General features: G+C 37.4%; 1 protein-coding gene across 1 annotated transcript in view; it reads right to left on the bottom strand.

Moving 5' to 3' along the window:
• Positions 1 to 263: 263 nt before the first annotated feature.
• Positions 264 to 18,462, bottom strand: part of LOC131425859 (G1/S-specific cyclin-D2) — a 249,721-nt gene continuing 231,522 nt past the window's right edge. The window contains exon 5 of the mRNA XM_058588104.1: positions 264 to 16,774. Coding sequence (XP_058444087.1) covers positions 16,586 to 16,774 — 189 coding nt within the window. The 3' untranslated portion in view covers positions 264 to 16,585. The remainder of the gene's footprint in view (positions 16,775 to 18,462) is intronic.

Genomic DNA, 18,462 nt, shown 5'->3' with positions numbered 1-18,462 from the left:
TGGCGCAAAAACAGAGTAGAATGTGATATTTAGTACGGCCAAACTGATTGTTCTTTCATTAACGACTATAAAAGTTTATTATCATGAAATTTGACTTTGTTTGCAATGCGATATTGCAATAGTTAACATTTTACGACTTAACGACGCTGCTGTGTTTTTCTGATTCATGCACGGGACGTAGTTTATGTATTTCGTTTTCTTTTATCCATCTTTTTTTTTATTGCACCATAGAGATGACATGACATCGGTTAGTATCACGTGAGAAATCATTTTGAAATCGATTTTGCTTGTTTTTTTTTTGTTGTTGCTATGCTAAAAATGTTACACTGAAGTTTTGACGGCACTCGGTTCATTTTGATCGATCTATTAGTCGTAGTGAAGCGCGGACTGGATTTCTGCTGAGCAGCTTTACTAAGTTACTTAAGAATGTTTAATTATGCGGTGCTACAAGATAAAAACACTTTGCCGGGGTTACGCCAGATCTTGATGAGTACAATATTAAACAATTTTTGAACATTCCATCAGAAGAATTTCAGAAGCTTTTCAATTCAGAAGTGTTGCATCTTGTACTCGCCAAGGCCTACTCTTCTAGGTCATGCGAAAAAGGTGCAGAATCACGGTAGCACCGCGTTATGTTGCTCTAGAACTAAGATTCATGGTGTTCCTACAGGAGGCACTTTATTCTATTGCATTGCATCTCTGCGTTTATGTGTCTATGCGTGTGTGTGTGCTTTTGTGTTGATTTGTCGGATGTTGAAAATTTGTTGCTATTTGATTTGTATAATTATTAACTCATCGTTTATCATTGGCAGGAGGATTGTTTTCACTAGTGCATACATGTATGAGTGCAGGTGTGACTGTACAATTACTGAAAATTACTATTTACAGGCTGCATGTTTTGACTCGCCCGTCACACTGGGGAGAGTATAAATGACTGTTTTGTTGTACGTAGTGGTGTGCTTGTTTGTGTTGCATTGAAATGCTAGTCTAGTACTTGTAATGGAAATTCTAAATCAAATGCAAATAACTTTCATACCAATAAACGGTACTTTCGCGGACTCTGAACCAAAGCTGTACCGCGAAGCTACTTATTTTAATTTACTTCGAAATAACTTGACGTGCGCTCATTTTTATTCTCAGATAAATGCAACAGATTGTAATTATTTTGTTACTGTTATATTAGCAAATCCTATTTTCATAATTATGATTATTCAACGGTTCAGACTTTCCAATACAAAGTTGTTCGTGCATTAATCGGCTATAGTTACTAGTTTTTTTCTCTGACTTCCGCTGCACCTTTGAACGTATCCGTTCGAGTTCATGTTGTCTATCGAATTACTAACAATTATTCACTGACATTGCCGCTAAAAAGTTTCGTACTACACTCAGTGTTATTTAAGGCACTTGTTTTTTTTTTTGTTTGGAAGTACGATACAGAATTCTTTAATGTCCAGATCTTGGTATTACATTCGTTTCGTGGAATTTGATTGCATGGTTTAATGTCAAATGGTCTAAAAACTTGATACTAATACTTTTTAGACCCGCACGAGAACGCTATCATGTTCATTTTATCCTCTGCTCGCGTTTTTGTACTGAGTTGTATTTAAGTGTAATTATTTAACAACAAAAACGAGATACCTAAGGAAGACTGAATAAAGGCGTTTCCGATATAAAAAAAAATCTCTGCAGATAGTTTCACTGACTACGCGATACTTGATGTACCGTTTTACGCTCACTTTCTTTCTTGTTATAATATTTAGTTAGACTTTGATCTACAATCCTGAAGCAATGCAAATACGATTCCGAAAAGAGGCTGAACGCGGTTAACCAAAATCGATTTGTGCGACGTAGAAAACCATACAAAATTATCATTTGTATCAGATTTCGTCTTCTACCCATCGAGTGCATTAGCCGTTTGTATTTAACTGCTAGTGCCACCTCGCAAAATAATTAAAGTAATGTTAATATAATGGGATTGGTGATGCAGTTCATGCCACTAACCACTCTAGAAGAGAAATACGTTAAGGTCTTTTTTTTTGCGAAGTTTTTTATGCGGTTTCTTTTTACGCGTTTTTTTTTTATGCAAATTTTTTACGTGAATTTCTGAAGTAGCACGGTTTTTTTTACGCAAATTTTTAAAGCTATCCGGTTTTCTTGTTTTGTCTTAGAAATGCATGAAACGTCGAGATCTAGAGTTATCCCGAAATTTTTCTCAAGTCAGCTCTCTGACACTAATCAGGTGTACAACTTTGCTTCCGCCGTTTTTTTCCAAAATTAAAAGTTTTATTGCGAAAAAGTGCTTACAGATGTATTATTCAAAGTATTGTCTGTCGCTAGCGACAACTTTCTCCCATCTTTCCGGCAATTTTCGGATCCCGGCTCGAAAAAAGGAGTCCTCTTTTGACGCTATCCATGAAGCAATCCATTTTTCCAACTCTTCGAAGGATTGATCTGCCAGGCCGTGTGCCATCGAACGGAATTGGTGGAAGTCAGAAGGGGCGACATCTGGGGAATACGGCGGTTGGGGCAAGACTTCCCATTTCAGCGTTTTCAGGTACTTTTTGACCACTTTTGCGACGTGAGGCTGAGCATTGTCGTGTTGGAGGATGGCTTTGTCATGTCGCTCTTGATATTGTGGCCGCTTTTCTTTTAGCGCGCGACTAAGGCGCATCAGTTGCGTTTGGTAGCGATCTCCTGTGATGGTTTCACCCGGGTTTTAAGAGCTCGTAGTAAATTGTTATTCATCTTTGAAGGTTTTTTCTCTTCCACCATCATGTTTGTCTTCGACATCGAAATCACCATTTTTAAAACGTTGAAACCACTCCCGACACGTTCTTTTACTCAGAGCAGCATCACCGTAAGCTTCTGAAAGCATTCGATGCGCTTCAGTTGCATTTTTTTTTCGAATTGTAACAGAAAAGTAAAACTTCCCGCAAATGGCGAGAATTGGGCACATAAACAGACATTTTCGAGCGTGAATAATACGAAAACAAGAACAACTGTCACTGAAACGGCGATGACAATTCGTTAGACACTGTACACACTCACTTTAAAGGCATTATCATCTGTGCATTTTGACCAGCCTCAGCCGGTACAGCCACCTATCGGAAAACGGCGGAAGCAAAGTTGTACACCTGATAGAAAATTTTCGATTTTTTTCAAAAAAAAACATTTGACATTTGACATTTGGCATCAAAAAAAATGTTCGATTTCGGAAATCTCAAAATTTCCCAGTCCAAGAGTCGATTTTTTCTGAAATTATATCAGATCTGGACGTTTCATGCATTTCCAAGACATTTGGCGTCAAAAAAAATGTTTTTTTTTTCAGTTTTGCGGTTTTGTGTACGCGGATTTCCGAAGTAACGCGGCCTCAAATTCTCTAAATCTTACATTAAAGGCGATTTTAAAAGTCTTAAATTAAAATCGATTAAAAAAAACAACTTTTAGAATTACACCAGATCTGGACGTTTTATGCATTTCTAAGATATTTGGCATGAACAAAAATATTTCTTCAATTTTGCGGTTTTATTTTACGCGAATTTCCGAAGTTAGGCGGTTTTCTTGTTCTGTATTAGAAATGCATGAATCATTGAGATATGGTGTTATCCCGATTTTTTTTAAGTCAACTCTGACACTTGGAAAATTTTCGATTAAAAAAAATTATTCAGATTGTTCCCGATCTCGACGTTTCTTGCATTTTTAAGACATTCGGTTTCAAAAAAAAATCAAAGAGCCAAATAATCAAAGAGTCAAAGAGTCAAAGAATCAAAGAGTCAAAGAGTCAAAGAGGCAAAAAGTCAAAGAGTTAAAGAGTCAAAGAGTCAAAGAGTCAAAGAGTCAAAGAGTCAAAGAGTCAAAGAGTCAAAGAGTCAAAGAGTCAAAGAGTCAAAGAGTCAAAGAGGCAAAAAGTCAGAGTCAAAGAGTCAAAGAGTCAAAGAATCAAAGAGTCAAAGAGTCAAAGAATCGAAGAGTCAAATAGTCAAAGATTCAAAGAGTCAAAGAGTCAAAGAGTCAAGACTCAAGAGTCAAGAGTCAAGAGTCAAGAGTCAAAGAGTCAAAGAGTCAAAAAAGTTTCAAAGTCGAGTTTTTTCGAAATTTTTTTTTTGAGATCACACCAGATCTGGACGTTTCATGCATTTCTAAGACATTTCGAAAAAATGTAAGCTAAATGTTTTAAAAATGCATAAAATGGAGGGTTATTCCGGAAAAAAATTAATTGAATTTTTTTTAAGCCCCAGAAAGTTAATTTATTTTTTTTAGAGATAACACTAGATCTCAATGTTTAGTACATTTTTAAGACGAAGCAAGAAAATCGCATCGCAAAAAATTCACATAAAAACAAATTTATAACTTCAAAAAACGCCTAAAAACCGCAAAACTCTGGATTTTGTCGTGAATACGACTTACTTTACTATGGGGCGCCTTTTCAAAATTAGCCATATGGAAGAATGGGCAGAACTTAATCGTGAATATCTCGACTTGTATTAATGGTAGCAACATAATTCTTCCACCATTTCATCAAAAATATGATCAGGAATTCAGGATAATATTTTGAACAGTGTGCGATAACCACAAACAACTCAAAAATTAAGTTTTCTTAAAATTTGAAAACAACGCGGAAAACACCTTACTTTCGCTTGGGTTTTTCGCGCAAGGACGACGATTTTGAGGTAGTCAGGCACATATCTTCAACTGAATGCGTATAAAAGGGGAACCGTTGTCAAAAATCGATCATTTCTTTTCGTGCGTTCGATGGAAGCAGACGTCGTGGGAGTTGAATCATCAACCAGCAGCGACGGACCAAATTGAGTTCCTCAATTTGGTCCTTGTGAATGCTAGAACCGAATCCCTACAGCATATTGATAGTTTCTTTGAATAAATTATGCAAATCCGAAATGAAATAATCGACAATAAAATTCTGTATGCGGCTAATTTTATAGCCGTTAGGACCGCCCATTAGTGAAAAAGCTACAAACGAAATCAGGTAGAAACAAGCCTCTCAACAAAACTTGAATCAGTTTGGATTGTATCGCCACTGCGAGCAGATGTGTTTTGTGTCGTCTGCACGCTTTCGACAAGAGCGATTACGTCACAGCTGCCAGTCATTAGCATTGGGAAAAAAAACATCGGTGGAGAGCATTGCACAATATCAGCCGTTCTAATGGCTCTAAAAGTTTTCTAAAGAACTATTAGGATTTGTTGTTTGCAAATCGTAGGGAAATATCCTCAGTTTACTGCAAATCAAGAACATTTTGCTTAGATTTGTGCACTTTTCGCTGTGTGAAATTCATAGTAATCGAGATCAAGTGAAGCCTTTTTTTGCGAAAAATGTTCCAGAGTTTAATGTCGTAGAGAATTACGCAATTTGACTCTTCTGAATGCTGGAAACGAATCCCTACAGCATATTGATAGTTTCTTTCAATAAAATATGCAAATCCGAAATGAAATAATCGACATTAAAATTCTGTATGCGGCTATTTTTATAGCCGTTAGGACCGCCCATTAGTGAAAAAGCTACAAACGAAATCAGGTAGAAACAAGCCTCTCAACAAAACTTGAATCAGTTTGGATTGTATCGCCACTGCGAGCAGATGTGTTTTGTGTCGTCTGCACGCTTTCGACAAGAGCGATTACGTCACAGCTGCCAGTCATTAGCATTGGGAAAAAAAACATCGGTGGAGAGCATTGCACAATATCAGCCGTTCTAATGGCTCTAAAAGTTTTCTAAAGAACTATTAGGATTTGTTGTTTGCAAATCGTAGGGAAATATCCTCAGTTTACTGCAAATCAAGAATAGTTTGCTTAGATTTGTGCACTTTTCGCTGTGTGAAATTCACAGTAATCGAGATCAAGTGAAGCTTTCTTTGTTTTTGCGAAAAATGTGAAAAAGGGGAATGCGTGCATAATTCATACAATTGATATTCGGAAGTGTTAAGGAGCATGTCAGTTGTTTTCGTATTCACGACATCCAGTTATGTCTCTGACATTACCCACCCGCCTTTTTTTTTTTGTTGTTGCCAGATGTCTTGAAAATTGATCAAACATCGAATTCTGATGGTATCTCAGAAAAAAATTAAATATCGACATTGGGGAAAAGTTTTAAGACTTTTGAAATCAAAAATGTTTTTGAAATGAAGGAAAAATAACGATCCCGATAAAAAATTTTTTTTTCTGGAAAACAAAATCCCAGGTCCCTTAAAAAACTTTGTTTTTCGAGATAACAACACTAAATCCCAACGTCTCGTACATTTCTAAAACGAAATTAGAAAGCCGCCAATCATAGAACTCACATAAGAAAAATCTGCATACCTTTCAAAATTCGCATAAAAAATCGAAAAAATAAGGAATTTTTTTGTTGTTGCCAAATGTCTGGAAAATCCACGAAATATCGAGAAATCTGGTGGCACCCATGCGCACAATTTCGTTACAATCTGTTAAGTAATTATGGCTAGATGGCTTCCTTCTAAGAATAGGCTCGACAAAAAATGAAGTGTTCTATCGTGCAAAATTAAAGTTTGCCACGAAGTACTTGGTGTGGCAGGCGATCTGTGGTTGTGGCATCATTCACAGTCAAAAAGTGATGTAAAGGAGAATATCTCCAAAAGGGGCCTGTTGTTGATTTTTGAAACTGAATTCAAGAGCTGAAGTTAAGGTTCAGGTCCGGAGTTCAGATTTTGAAATCAGCTTCAGAACTCTGAAACTGAGTCCTGAGTTTTATGTTCTGGAACTTCAGACCAAAATCTAGGATCAAAGTTCAGATCCAATATTCAGTTGTATTTCTAGAATTCCGTTCTTAAAAAGCATTCCAGAATCCAAAGGTTCAGATTTCAGTTTCAGAATGCAGGTCTATAATTTGGTTCCAAAACTCAGTTTCACAACTCTAGAAGTGTAACTGGATTCAGGAACTAGAATCGAAAGATTTCTAACTAAGTTCCGGATCTGAATTCCAAAACTGAATTTCGGAGCTCACTTCTGGATCCAAATTTGAGACCTGAATCCCGAATCGAACTGAATTTCAGCTGCACAATCCGGATTCAGTTCCCAAATTCATTTGCAGAACACAGTTTTATTCGTATTCACGTCATCCGATTATGTCACGGACATTACCCACCCGCCTTTTTGTTTTGGGGGGTACAGTCTTTTAGTCGTATTTGGCCTGCTTCCTGACTGCAGATCCGAATTCAACGGTTACAGGACACATTAGGTTGAAACGCAATAACTCGATCATTGAAACTATTTGTTATCTAACCAGTAGGCTTCGCTTCAAACAAGAACAATTGCGTCATCCTGCTGCTGGTCGTTTGTATTGGAGCTCGATACAACCTGTCAGTTGGAGCGTTGGAGAGTTGTCTCGATAAGTTCCGGTCAGAATCAAATTCTAGGGTTGAAATTCAGTTTCAGAACTCAATACAGGATATTTTTTTTTTCATTTTCAGAAGCCAGATTTAAAATTCGGTTGCTCACCCAGAATCCAAAGCCAGTATCAAGTATCATAATTCTGGAACCCAAATCGAATTTCCGAACTCAATTCTAAGCCGGGATTTTTGAACAGGAATTCTGGATCTGAGATCAGGATCGATTCGAGACCTGGATGAAATGAAGGTTCAGATCAGAATTTAGTTCAGAAATTTCTGGCCGGAATTCTGATTTAGAAAATAGTTCCAGAATTCTGAACCTAAAAGTCTGGATTTTCAGACTGAAATTCAAGAACAGAGCTCAGATCCAAAATTAAGTTGTGTTTCATTAATAGACCAGAATGCAAAGTCTAGAATTTGGTCATTAATTGGACACTACTATATCCTTAGTAGATTCGAGGTGTTAAAATATTATTCTACTAGAATTTGTTTTCGAAGTACAGTTTCACAAATTCCAGAGGTGTAACTAAATTTAGGAACTGATTCGGAAGATCTTTGAACTAAATTTTAAATCTTCTGAGCTGAATTCTTGATCCGAATTTAAAAACGCATTCCTGGACTGGAATTCTGTAACTAAAACTCAGCTGCTGATTGAAGGTTCAGAGCTAGGATTCAGGTTCAGAATTCAGAGTCGGAAAAAAATCCAGGTCTCGAGTTCAGTTCCACAACACAAGTTCAGTGATGAGTTTAACTATTCAGAATTCAGTTACCGAGTTCAGCTTCGCGAATTCCAAGCATCGAAATTAAGTTTCAGAAATCAATTCTACCATTCGGATCAAAACTTCGGTTCCTGAATTCCAGTCGAAGAATTCAGAATCATAAACTGAACTATCCATTTTATTCGTACTCACGTCATCCAGTTATGTCTGTGACATTAGCCGCCCGCCTTTTTAGGGTTTTTCTACTGAAACATAAATTAACCATAATCAGCAGAACTTTTTTTTTCTAAAAATTCATTGTATGAAGATGATTTTAGGTTAAATAGATTGGATTGGAAGCATTTTTCACATCCCAGGAATAACTTGCGGTTGGACGCATTCAAAATTTTTCAGAGTTTTACAGTCAGTCAGTCGAAGTAAATTGGGACAAAACGAACATGATAGGGAATTATGCAGTCACTCTAAATATTATCCAACGATTCCACGAATATTTTTGCACTTTTGAAATATTTTTTTCACCTTTTTCATTCACTCTTTTTCCCACTGTGCAGCGTGACTACAGAATAAGAAGGTGCAGCAGCGATTACTGTATTCTACGTTTATTATCCAGGAATTTTGACCAGTCTGTTTTTTTTTCGTTCATTAAGGATCTATATGTAAGGCTATTGTTTAGGGTCCCGCTTTCAAGTGTCTCAACTCGACGACCTTTTCCTACCGGGCTAAACTGATTGGAAGAACGGATTTTTTTTTACTTCATTTCATGGTTTCTTGCGATGCTCATGCGAATATTTACAATGGATCAGATGATCTCATAATCATTTTCAATTCATCAATTTTAAAAGTACATTCCTATCTAAACAAATGATTAATCTTGCAGTGGTTAATACAGTTACAAATGTAATTTATTATCATTTCTGTTTTAGCAATATTTCGTTAACCTTCCACACTTTCAGAGGCACTTTAATATACCATGTTTAGATCATGTTTTCACAGCTTACATTAAAATACGATATCAGCGGTTTTACAAATAACAGTGTACTTAACATATGGTTTACATTACAGAGAGGAGTGCACGGTTTCACGGCCTGTACCTCGTTGAAATCTTTTGCTCTGTTTTCATGTTACTGTGAAAAAAGGAACTTCATCGTTTTTTTTTTGTTGTTGTTGATATTTATTGGTGTCTCTTTCGTACTTGTCCCACTCGTTTTCGTTTCTTTTTTTTTGTAAGTAAAAAACATTTACTTGGCTAGGAATATTGCATTTCTATTCTAATTATGTCCATGTTTGGCGATGTTTTCTTCTTTTACATACTCTCTTTATTGTCAAGCACCGGTTTTTTGTTTCTCCATACAGGCTTGTTTTTGTTTTTTGGGTATATTTTGTTACTGAACTGATCATTCCAAGAGGGGTGGTCCAGGGGTCCTGACGCTAAAATATCCTCTTCCGTTCCGAGGCGCCGACTGCGCAGCCTATTCTTAGCGTACGGAACCCGAATTGCCCGGCTGATTCTACTGACAGACACTGAGAATCCTGCCCAGGTCGGGGCTTGCTACTTAACTCCTAACTGCCTAATGCGCGTAGAATCACCGCCCCCCTGGTCAATTATACTTCATTCACTTCATTTTCGATAATCTACCTATCAACTTTTAGTTTGTCTATTTGTATATTTTTACTGCGTTTGTGTTTATTACTGACCCTCGGCCAGATACAAAAAAAACAATAAAATAAAAAGTATAAGTTGTGTGTATATATATTCTTGTCGTAGAACAGTCTTACATTTCTGATTTTACGTTTCGTCTTGCATAGTTTTTTTTTGTTTGTTTGATGAACGTTGACTTTTGTGTTTTATTGTGCTTATTTATCTAAGCAGTAGTTCTCCTCTGTGAATACATCTACCTATACATGATTAAATAAAACTCGTTGCAGTTTTATCTTTCTCCTTGACCGAGCACTGCCGCAGCTCTAAATACATCTCTATACACTAAATATCAGTATTTTCATATTCTGCTTTCTTTTCCGGGAACCTTGGAACCGTATAACTTCTGCGGAGTTCCCCCAATGGAGCGAGAGAAAAAAATGATTTTGTTTAATAAAAAAAGCGTAATGATATGCTTTCCCCATTTAAGAAAAACAAATGTGTGCATTTTCTTTTCTGCTCGGGTCAGCTGTCTCTATTTAGGATTACTCTTGCTCTTTGTGTGCAGGCGAAGGTTCGGTGCCTTGGATTTGGACGATCACGGGATTCGATTGTGCGAGCGATGATTTCCGACGGCTTCAGTTACTGGAGTTACGCGTTTAAGTGAATAATAAATCTGAGGTTTACTTTTAGAATAATATCGAATAAACTTATCCAACACAGTATGTCCTTTCAGCAGCCAAACATTTTCAGTGGTCCGAGATGACTTCCTTGTGGGATTCCTGCGGGAGCACATAACTAATCAACGACATAATTTCCAATTCTGACAGCTAGACATTGTCAATTCTGAATACCCATAAATAAGCGCTTTCATATTTTTCCGGTTCGAAGTCATCACCATTGATTTGTTTGAAGCGGTCGTTGGAAGAAGAATACACAGAATATTATATCACACACGAGTTCGTAATTTTCCATCGCGACAAAGCTCGGTCACAAGTTGCGCGACTTCGGGCTTGGCGTCATCCGACCCTTTTTCTACTCATTCGCCGATCAAAGCAGATCGCTTTTGTCGGAATACACTTCAATTTGGCGAAGGGAATCGAACATTTGCTCGAATCAAAAGATGAGATACTTGATTGATTCGATGTTCTAAAATCATCAGAATGCTGCAAAAAAGTTGTAGGTTTTTTAAGGACCATTTTCAATCTACCCAGTGCTTTTCTCATAATTGTGGAAATCGACGAAATTTTTCCCTTGACCCTTGAATGGTAACAAGATGGTCACTGATTGACTAACAAGCAGTGGTGGTAAATTGCGAACCGAACACCGATGCTTCTGCAAATTTACTCAAAACTATTCCCTCGGTTAATGCGAAGGTGTTCTGTGCTCGGTGTTCGGCGACGAAGCAATCTGTTTCGAACCGTTCGGTTGGCGGACCATCGACAAAGGGTCGAGTAAACTACGTTCGATACGATGCTTGGAAAAAGGGATTTTTTTTTTACTCTTGCAAATTCGATGTTTAATAAACTGGTGAGTCAATAGTAAATAAAATTGAGTAATTTCGTGTATTTTCAAAGAGCGTAAGGGTATATGAAAAATATTTTGACCATTGTCAATTTGATGTTCTATTGATTGTTGAATCAATAGAAGTTCGACTTGGGTAATTTTAGACATTTTCAGAGAGCGTAGAGTTGCGCAATTCGAAAATGTAAATTTTTTTTACTAATTCGATGTTGTATTAAATAGAAAAAAAAATTTGGACATTCTCTGCCACCGTAGAATGTTTCTATTTGAAAGAAATGTAAATTTTTTTTACCAATACCAATTCGATGGTTTGTTGATTGTTGGATCAATAGCAGTTCGAATTGAATAATTTTGGGCATTTTCGGTGAGTGTAGGATGGCGCAATATGAAAACTTGTAAATATTTTGACTTTTGCTGATTCCATGTTTTCTCTTAATAGTGAATTAATAAAAATTACAAATCGCTAAATTTTTGACATTTTCAGGGACCGTAGGGTGGTTCTACCTGTAAAATTGCAAAGTTTTTGACTACTGTCGATTCGATGCTCTATTGATTGATGAACCAATAGATGATGTTGAACATTTTCAGCGATCGTAGGGGGGTTTAATATAAAAATTTGAATTTTTTTTTATTTTTGCTATTTTAATGTTCAATAGATGAGCGAATCAGTAGTAGGTAGAATTAATGATTTTTGACGTTTCTAGCGAGCGAGCGACGTTTGTTAATTTTGGATATTCTCAGCGAGCGCTAGATGGTTTAATATAGAAAATTGTAATTTCCAATTCCATGCCAGTGGTGGCAAAGTGGGAACCGAACACCAATGCTTTGTACATATTCGTTTAGAAATATTTTCCTAGCAAAAATATGCAAAATCTGTTCATTCGATTTAGGGTAAAGTTCGCTTGCTGTTCGGCGGAGCAATATGTTCCAAATCGGCGAAGGTCAATTTAGCTCTATTCGATGCGTAGTTTTATCATTTATGGTTCGATGAAATGCCTACCTACAGCATCAAAACTAAATTCTATTTCAGTTTCTGAGCAAAGCAATAGCGCGTTAAAATTATAGTCAAAATCATAGGCACTTCGACGATTTGCTTGTTTAAGTCCGATGGTTCACCAGCACTACTATTGATATATTAATCAATACAGCATCCGATTGGGCTAAACAGTTCACAATATCTTTTATAAAGCTGCCTTTCCACCAAACAAAATGCTTAAAATTCTAATATTCCAATTGCTATCAATTAAACATTGAATTAGCAAAAGGTAAAATATTCCCATATTTGTATATTAAGCCCACTGAAAATGTCCAAAATTATCACATTCGAATTTAATTCATTCACCAATCAATAAAGCATAGGATCTGCCAATTCAAATACTAACATTTTTCAAATAGGACCACACTACGATCGCTGGAAATGTTCTATTGGCACTGCTATTGATTCACCAATCAATAGAACATTGAATCGATATTAGTCAACAAATTTCCAAATAGCACCACCCTCTGTCTTCGAAAATGTCCAAAATTATCAAATTTTAATTGCTTTTGATTCACTATTAAATGGAACATGAAATCAGCAAATGTCAAAATATATACAAATTATCAAATTGCGCCAAATTGGTGAGTCAATAGCAATTAAAATTGAGTAATTTTGGGCATTTCTAACGAGCATAGGGTGCCTGTATATGGAGAATAGAATTTTTTTTGACTAACCTCATTCCGATGCTCTATTAATTGGTGAATTAATAGCAGTTCAAATTGGGTAATTTTTTACATTCGGTGATGCTTACTCGAACGATGACTTGCTTCCGGTGAACGATCGCAACTAGGTTAAAGCCGGGTATAAATAAATGATATAAAAAAATGACTTGCTTCGCTGTGGGGCGTCTTTTTCCAAATTTACCCCGTACAAGAATGGGTAGAACTCAATCGTGAAAATCTCTAGTTGTACTTAACCCAACAACATAATTTATTTTCTGTAAGCTATCGGAAATATGATCAGGAATCTGTGATTAAATTTTCAACAGTGTGATCTAACCATAAATAATTCAAAAACAAAATTTTCTAAAACTTTTGGAAATAATGAGAAAACTCGTCACGTTTTTAAGGTAGTCAGGCACATATCAGTTCCAAATATAAAAGGTAAATTCAAAAATCGTTCATGTTTTGCTAGTGCTTTAGACGGAACTGGATCTCGAGGAGAGGTTCTTCCACCAACATCAGTAAGAACAAATCAGATATAAAGCGTAAAACGTTCAGGTCGTGCTCTCACTTGGACCTCGGACGTCGGGAGGAGCAATCGTCAGCAATGAGAGCAGACCGTTGTTGCGTGCTACAAAACCTCAAACGCTCAGGTTGTGCCTGCTGAATACTTTGGGAGCTGAATTTTGGATTGATTTCCGTAAGTTAATTCGAAAACTGAATTCCGAATCCAATCTGGTCCACCAGTATTCTGCACATCAAATCAGGTTTAGAATTTGGTTTCAAAACTCTGTTTTAGAATTTAGTTTCAGCATTCAGAACCTGGATGATGAAATTGAATTCTTGAACTAAGCTAAATTCCGCAGTTCCGGGATTCAAATTGAGAATTCAGTTCTAGAACTAAATTACAACTGAGTTTAGAGCCTGTTTGGTTCTTGGAATCAGGTCAAGGTTCCGAATTCTATAAATCGATTCTTTTTAGAACTATTATTCTATTCCCAAAGAACAGTTGGTTCAGGCTTAGAGCTCAGTTTCAGTTCCAGTCTCAATAATTCAGTTCCGTATTGAATCAACTGCGTGACGTTTGCAGAGCCAGTTTCTCTTCAACGAAGACTGCAATTGCGTCATCCTGCTGCTTGTCGTTTGCATTGGAGTAAAATACAACGAAAAGTTTTCAACGATGGGGAACATTATGCAAAATCAGCCCTTCTAATGGTTCCAAATGCTACTTGAAGGACTATAGAGATAGCTTTTTTTTTGCAAATCTGCTTTAAAAATCACCAATCTAGTGCAAATCTAGAATAACTTTAACTTTTGGCGGTGCAAAATTCGCACCGAACGAGTGCGAATAAAGCCAGCATTTGATTGCTTCGCATTCGAGAAAATAACTCCGAACAGTGTTTAATATCGAATAAAATTTCGCAATTTGACCTTTCTTAATGCCAGAAATGAGTCCGGTACAGCATTTTGATAGTTTCTTTCACTGAAATATGCGAATCCGAAATTGAATAATCGACCTTAAAAATGTATATGTCGTCAATAAGCCGATCTTTAGTGAAAGTTGCGAAATTTACACAATCAACTGATGCGAACGATAATATTTTTTTTTCGTATTCACGTCCTTCAGTTATGTCTGTGACACTACTCACCCACCTTTTTTACACGGCGACGCTTGAATGACAATTTAAAATTTGAAACACTCATCGCCCGGTAACTCTTGAACCGGATATCAGATTCGGGTCAAATTCGAGGTGTTTTGTATAGAACTAACAAGACCTTTCATTCGAATCTAAGTATCTCTGATAAAATTGGCTCGATTTTATTTTGCAGGTTTTTGGCTACTTTTTCCGATATTTCTGAGCCCGAAGTCGAATCGTTTGGATATCAACTAAAAAGATCTATAAATCTGAACGGTCTAAAATCATTTTAGATATCTCATTTGGGTTTAAAGTAGGTGAAAATCGGTCCAGATATCAAACGAAATAGCTCGCCTGCTAATCGTATACCAACGATCGGTCTTAAACTGTCGCTCATATTTCAATGATTATGTCTGGCTTATGTCAACACCAATCTTATTCACCCGCCACTGACGAAACTACCCTTGCAACATCACTCATAGTGACCCACGAGTCAGCAGATAAAATTTGACAGCTCCATCAGTCAAAATCTAATGTCTAAAGTTTTCGCTTTATGCCAAACCGAACCCAGTTTCCACCCTAACTGTTGTCAAACCGTTTGTTTGAAGCTAGGTTCGAACCTAGTTTCAACATTGTCAACCTAGTTTCAACATTGTTCAACGCCGTCGTCGGATGTACAAACGCGTAAAGTTCTCCAACTGTAGCCGTCGTTTTCACACCTCCACACACCGTTTAAACCCACCTACTCAGTGGTGAATCAATAAATGCTTTGGCACCAAACACCCCTTAAATTAGTTCATCACGGTTCGGCTAGTCTGTATAGTCAAATACCGTACTCTACCTGGTGATAAGTGTGTGTGTTTTGAAAAGCTTGCTCCAGAGACGGGAGTATGTCCCCCCTCCCCTCCTACCCCCTTCTTCTACTTTCTTTTGAAATTAACTTTTAAATTTAAAATTACACCATCTTTTTCGACTATCACTGTGTGTCTCCTGCGTTTAGTATTCTTCTTTCTGTCAGCTACATACTATATTTACAGATGAGGAAAAAAGAACTAGTATAATAGTTCACTTACTGAGCTAATAGTATTCAGATATGTATATGTAATCTACTACTAATTCAGGTTCTCTTTTGCTACTAACACTTTCCAGTTTTTTTTTTGTTTGTTTTTAAACAGTTAAATCATTGTAAATTTTTCTTGCCATCTGTTTTCTGGTGATACTTTTCACGTACATGCTAATAAAGATAACATCTAAAGCTTTGCTTGAAGAAAAAAAAATAGATTGCAGTCGTATGATAGGAAGATTATTGAATTGAGCGCTCGGAAAATTTTTAACTCTCAGTCCTCTATTATTTATCATGGCTTGACATGGCGGCTGCTGCAGGGATTCAACAAACCTTTCGGTAGTGCCGGTAGTGTTGCTGTTTCTTTCAAGGTCAAGCTCTTTCTCTCTCTCTCTCTTTCTCTCTATCTTCTTAGAGTCCTTGGTCCTACTCTCTCTCTGCCTGCCAACGTTTGGTTCGATTGGGTCGACGAATGAGGCAAGGGGGTTTGTAAGAGGCTATGATGTGGGTGTTGAGCAGCAGAGTAGTACACCATCAACCATCTCCTTCAAGTGAATCATCATCGCCGAGTCATGCACTTGTTTTGCTGCCTGACCCGCCGCCTGCAGGTCATCCATCGAGTGTAACTTAAATGTAATTTGAGTAGTAATATAGCACCAAAAATTGTTTTAGCATCGCTCCTTTATCATCCGACTACTGTTCGGAATGCTGCTGCTGCTGCTACACCTTACCTCTCAATTCCCCCTCCCCTACCCAAAGAAATTACAGGCGAGTTAAAGTAGACGAAACTAACTCGACAACTTTTTGCAAACTATTTAATAGATATTGCGGCTGCTGCTGTTGCTGCAAGGACATAATGGTTTCCATATTTGTTTACGGCAGGTCTTCAGTCTGATCACTCCTTGGCAGGGCCCAAGCCAAGCTGCGTGATCGACCCGCACTGGCGATTATTACAAATCGAAGTCCTGGACGTCCGTCGGTGTGGTGGAACTATTCTTTAGATTCACACAGGGATGCTGCAGGTGCTGCTGGGACACGACGGGATCCGTCGCCGTGATCAGGTTCACCGACTGGGGCAGAAGACGGCGTTGCTCCTGGAAATGTGCCTCCATTTTATCCATACATTCATGAATGTACTCCTGAAAGAGAAAAACAAAATTAATTTGATTAAACGCGAAATCTATTCACTTACAATCGAAAAAAGAAAATACTGATTATCAAAATACTAAATACAGTACATTTACGAAGTAACACCTTTTTTATTCGATTCACACAGTAGGCGCTGGTTCGGTATAGACTTTGGTAACAAGTTACTGTAGTTGTTCCCATAGCACTAAGCCCCCGTTCCCAAATATAGGCGTAAAAACGGCGTATTTTTGAATGATTTACGACCGTTCCGTCAGATGCAGATGTCGGCCACCTGTTGGCGAAGGCTTTATGAAAATTCTGATTTATAATTTATACCCACCACTGGGCGCACTCTCTGACAGTGCGACGCAGACAACAACAAACGCACATGGAGACAGACCCCCTTTGACAGGAAGAATCGCTTGCAGTCACAGACGGTTTTCTTCTTCTTCCACCTAAAAAGGCACCAACCGCGAGCGTTGAGTGAGAAGATAATTTCCGCAGGACTCACTCAATGAATCCCCGCGACGTGCGCGGAACGTGGTTTTATGAATGGAAAATCGAGCTCTGTGGCTGAACAGATGATTTTTCTTATAGGGGTCTTTTTTTAGACGTTAGAATGTCAGTGTTTTTTTTTTGCTTTTGTTTGTCGCCGTTTGTTTGGCGCAAATTGCAAAAATTCCCATGTGGTTGTGGAAGCCAAATGATGAACCACATGTTTGCCATTGCGCACCGAGAGGACCCGCAATAGGAAGTTATCACAGATTGTTTTTTTTATTGGTTGTCTGCTGTGGAGCGTGATTATCAGATAAAGAAAGAAAATATTATACGATAATGAATCTGCAATTGCACTAACTGAGTACCGAAGTCACAAAAACCAAAACTGTTACTTTTTTACTATTCTATTTTGAGCTCAGCTTGATTACGTTGGACTTAAACGTCAATATCTCATGCTGTTATTATTAGAAAATGGAGATCTAGTTGATGACCTCGAACTGGAGTAACTTTAGATTTATAATTCTGTTGAATAAACATTCAGTTCTTCAGTTCTTAAGGTCTGAGGCCAATGTGTTGTAGGGTGATTTAGAAGGCTATTTTCACGCTTCCAATTTGATTTTCTCAGAAACGATGACGAATATCAAAAAACCCAATTGACAATCTCTTAGAAAATCATTGACTTTAGCGGACGGGAAAGTCTGTTTTTCTGAAGGAAGAATTGCATAGTTGAAAACGCCGTCTTTCAATTTGTTCATTGAATATCTCGCCTTTAAAAGCATGGATCAAAAATCTATCCAGACAATGTCTAGATAATTTAATTTAGATGCGATTAGTGCATAAAAACATATATGTCGTCACGATAAAAATAAAGTGAATGTTATTTTTGTGAAGGTAAGTCGAATTCTATGAAGGCGCCATCTTTTTCTGCTCCAGTTTCCTGCTAACGTAACGAAAAATGAGAGAGAAACATAATCGGCTCAGCAAGGCTGCCGAACAAGTGGTAGCTTTATTGGATGCAGACACATTCTATGCAAACTTGTAAAAGAAAATATCGAAGCTTTTCTAGTCACCCGGCCCATCGAGAGTCGTTTTGTCCATATGCGAGAGAGCATAGAGAGAAATGTAATACGCAGAGCGAGATACGTGGTTATACGCGACCTACTGCGGCCTCAGCCCTTAATTGTCAAGTATACACACTTCG

This window comes from Malaya genurostris, chromosome 1 (assembly GCF_030247185.1).
Source record: "Malaya genurostris strain Urasoe2022 chromosome 1, Malgen_1.1, whole genome shotgun sequence".
In the NCBI taxonomy this organism is placed as follows: Eukaryota; Metazoa; Arthropoda; class Insecta; order Diptera; family Culicidae; genus Malaya; species Malaya genurostris.
Note: the sequence above shows the minus strand (reverse complement) of the source record. Positions and strands in the feature narration are given on the sequence as shown.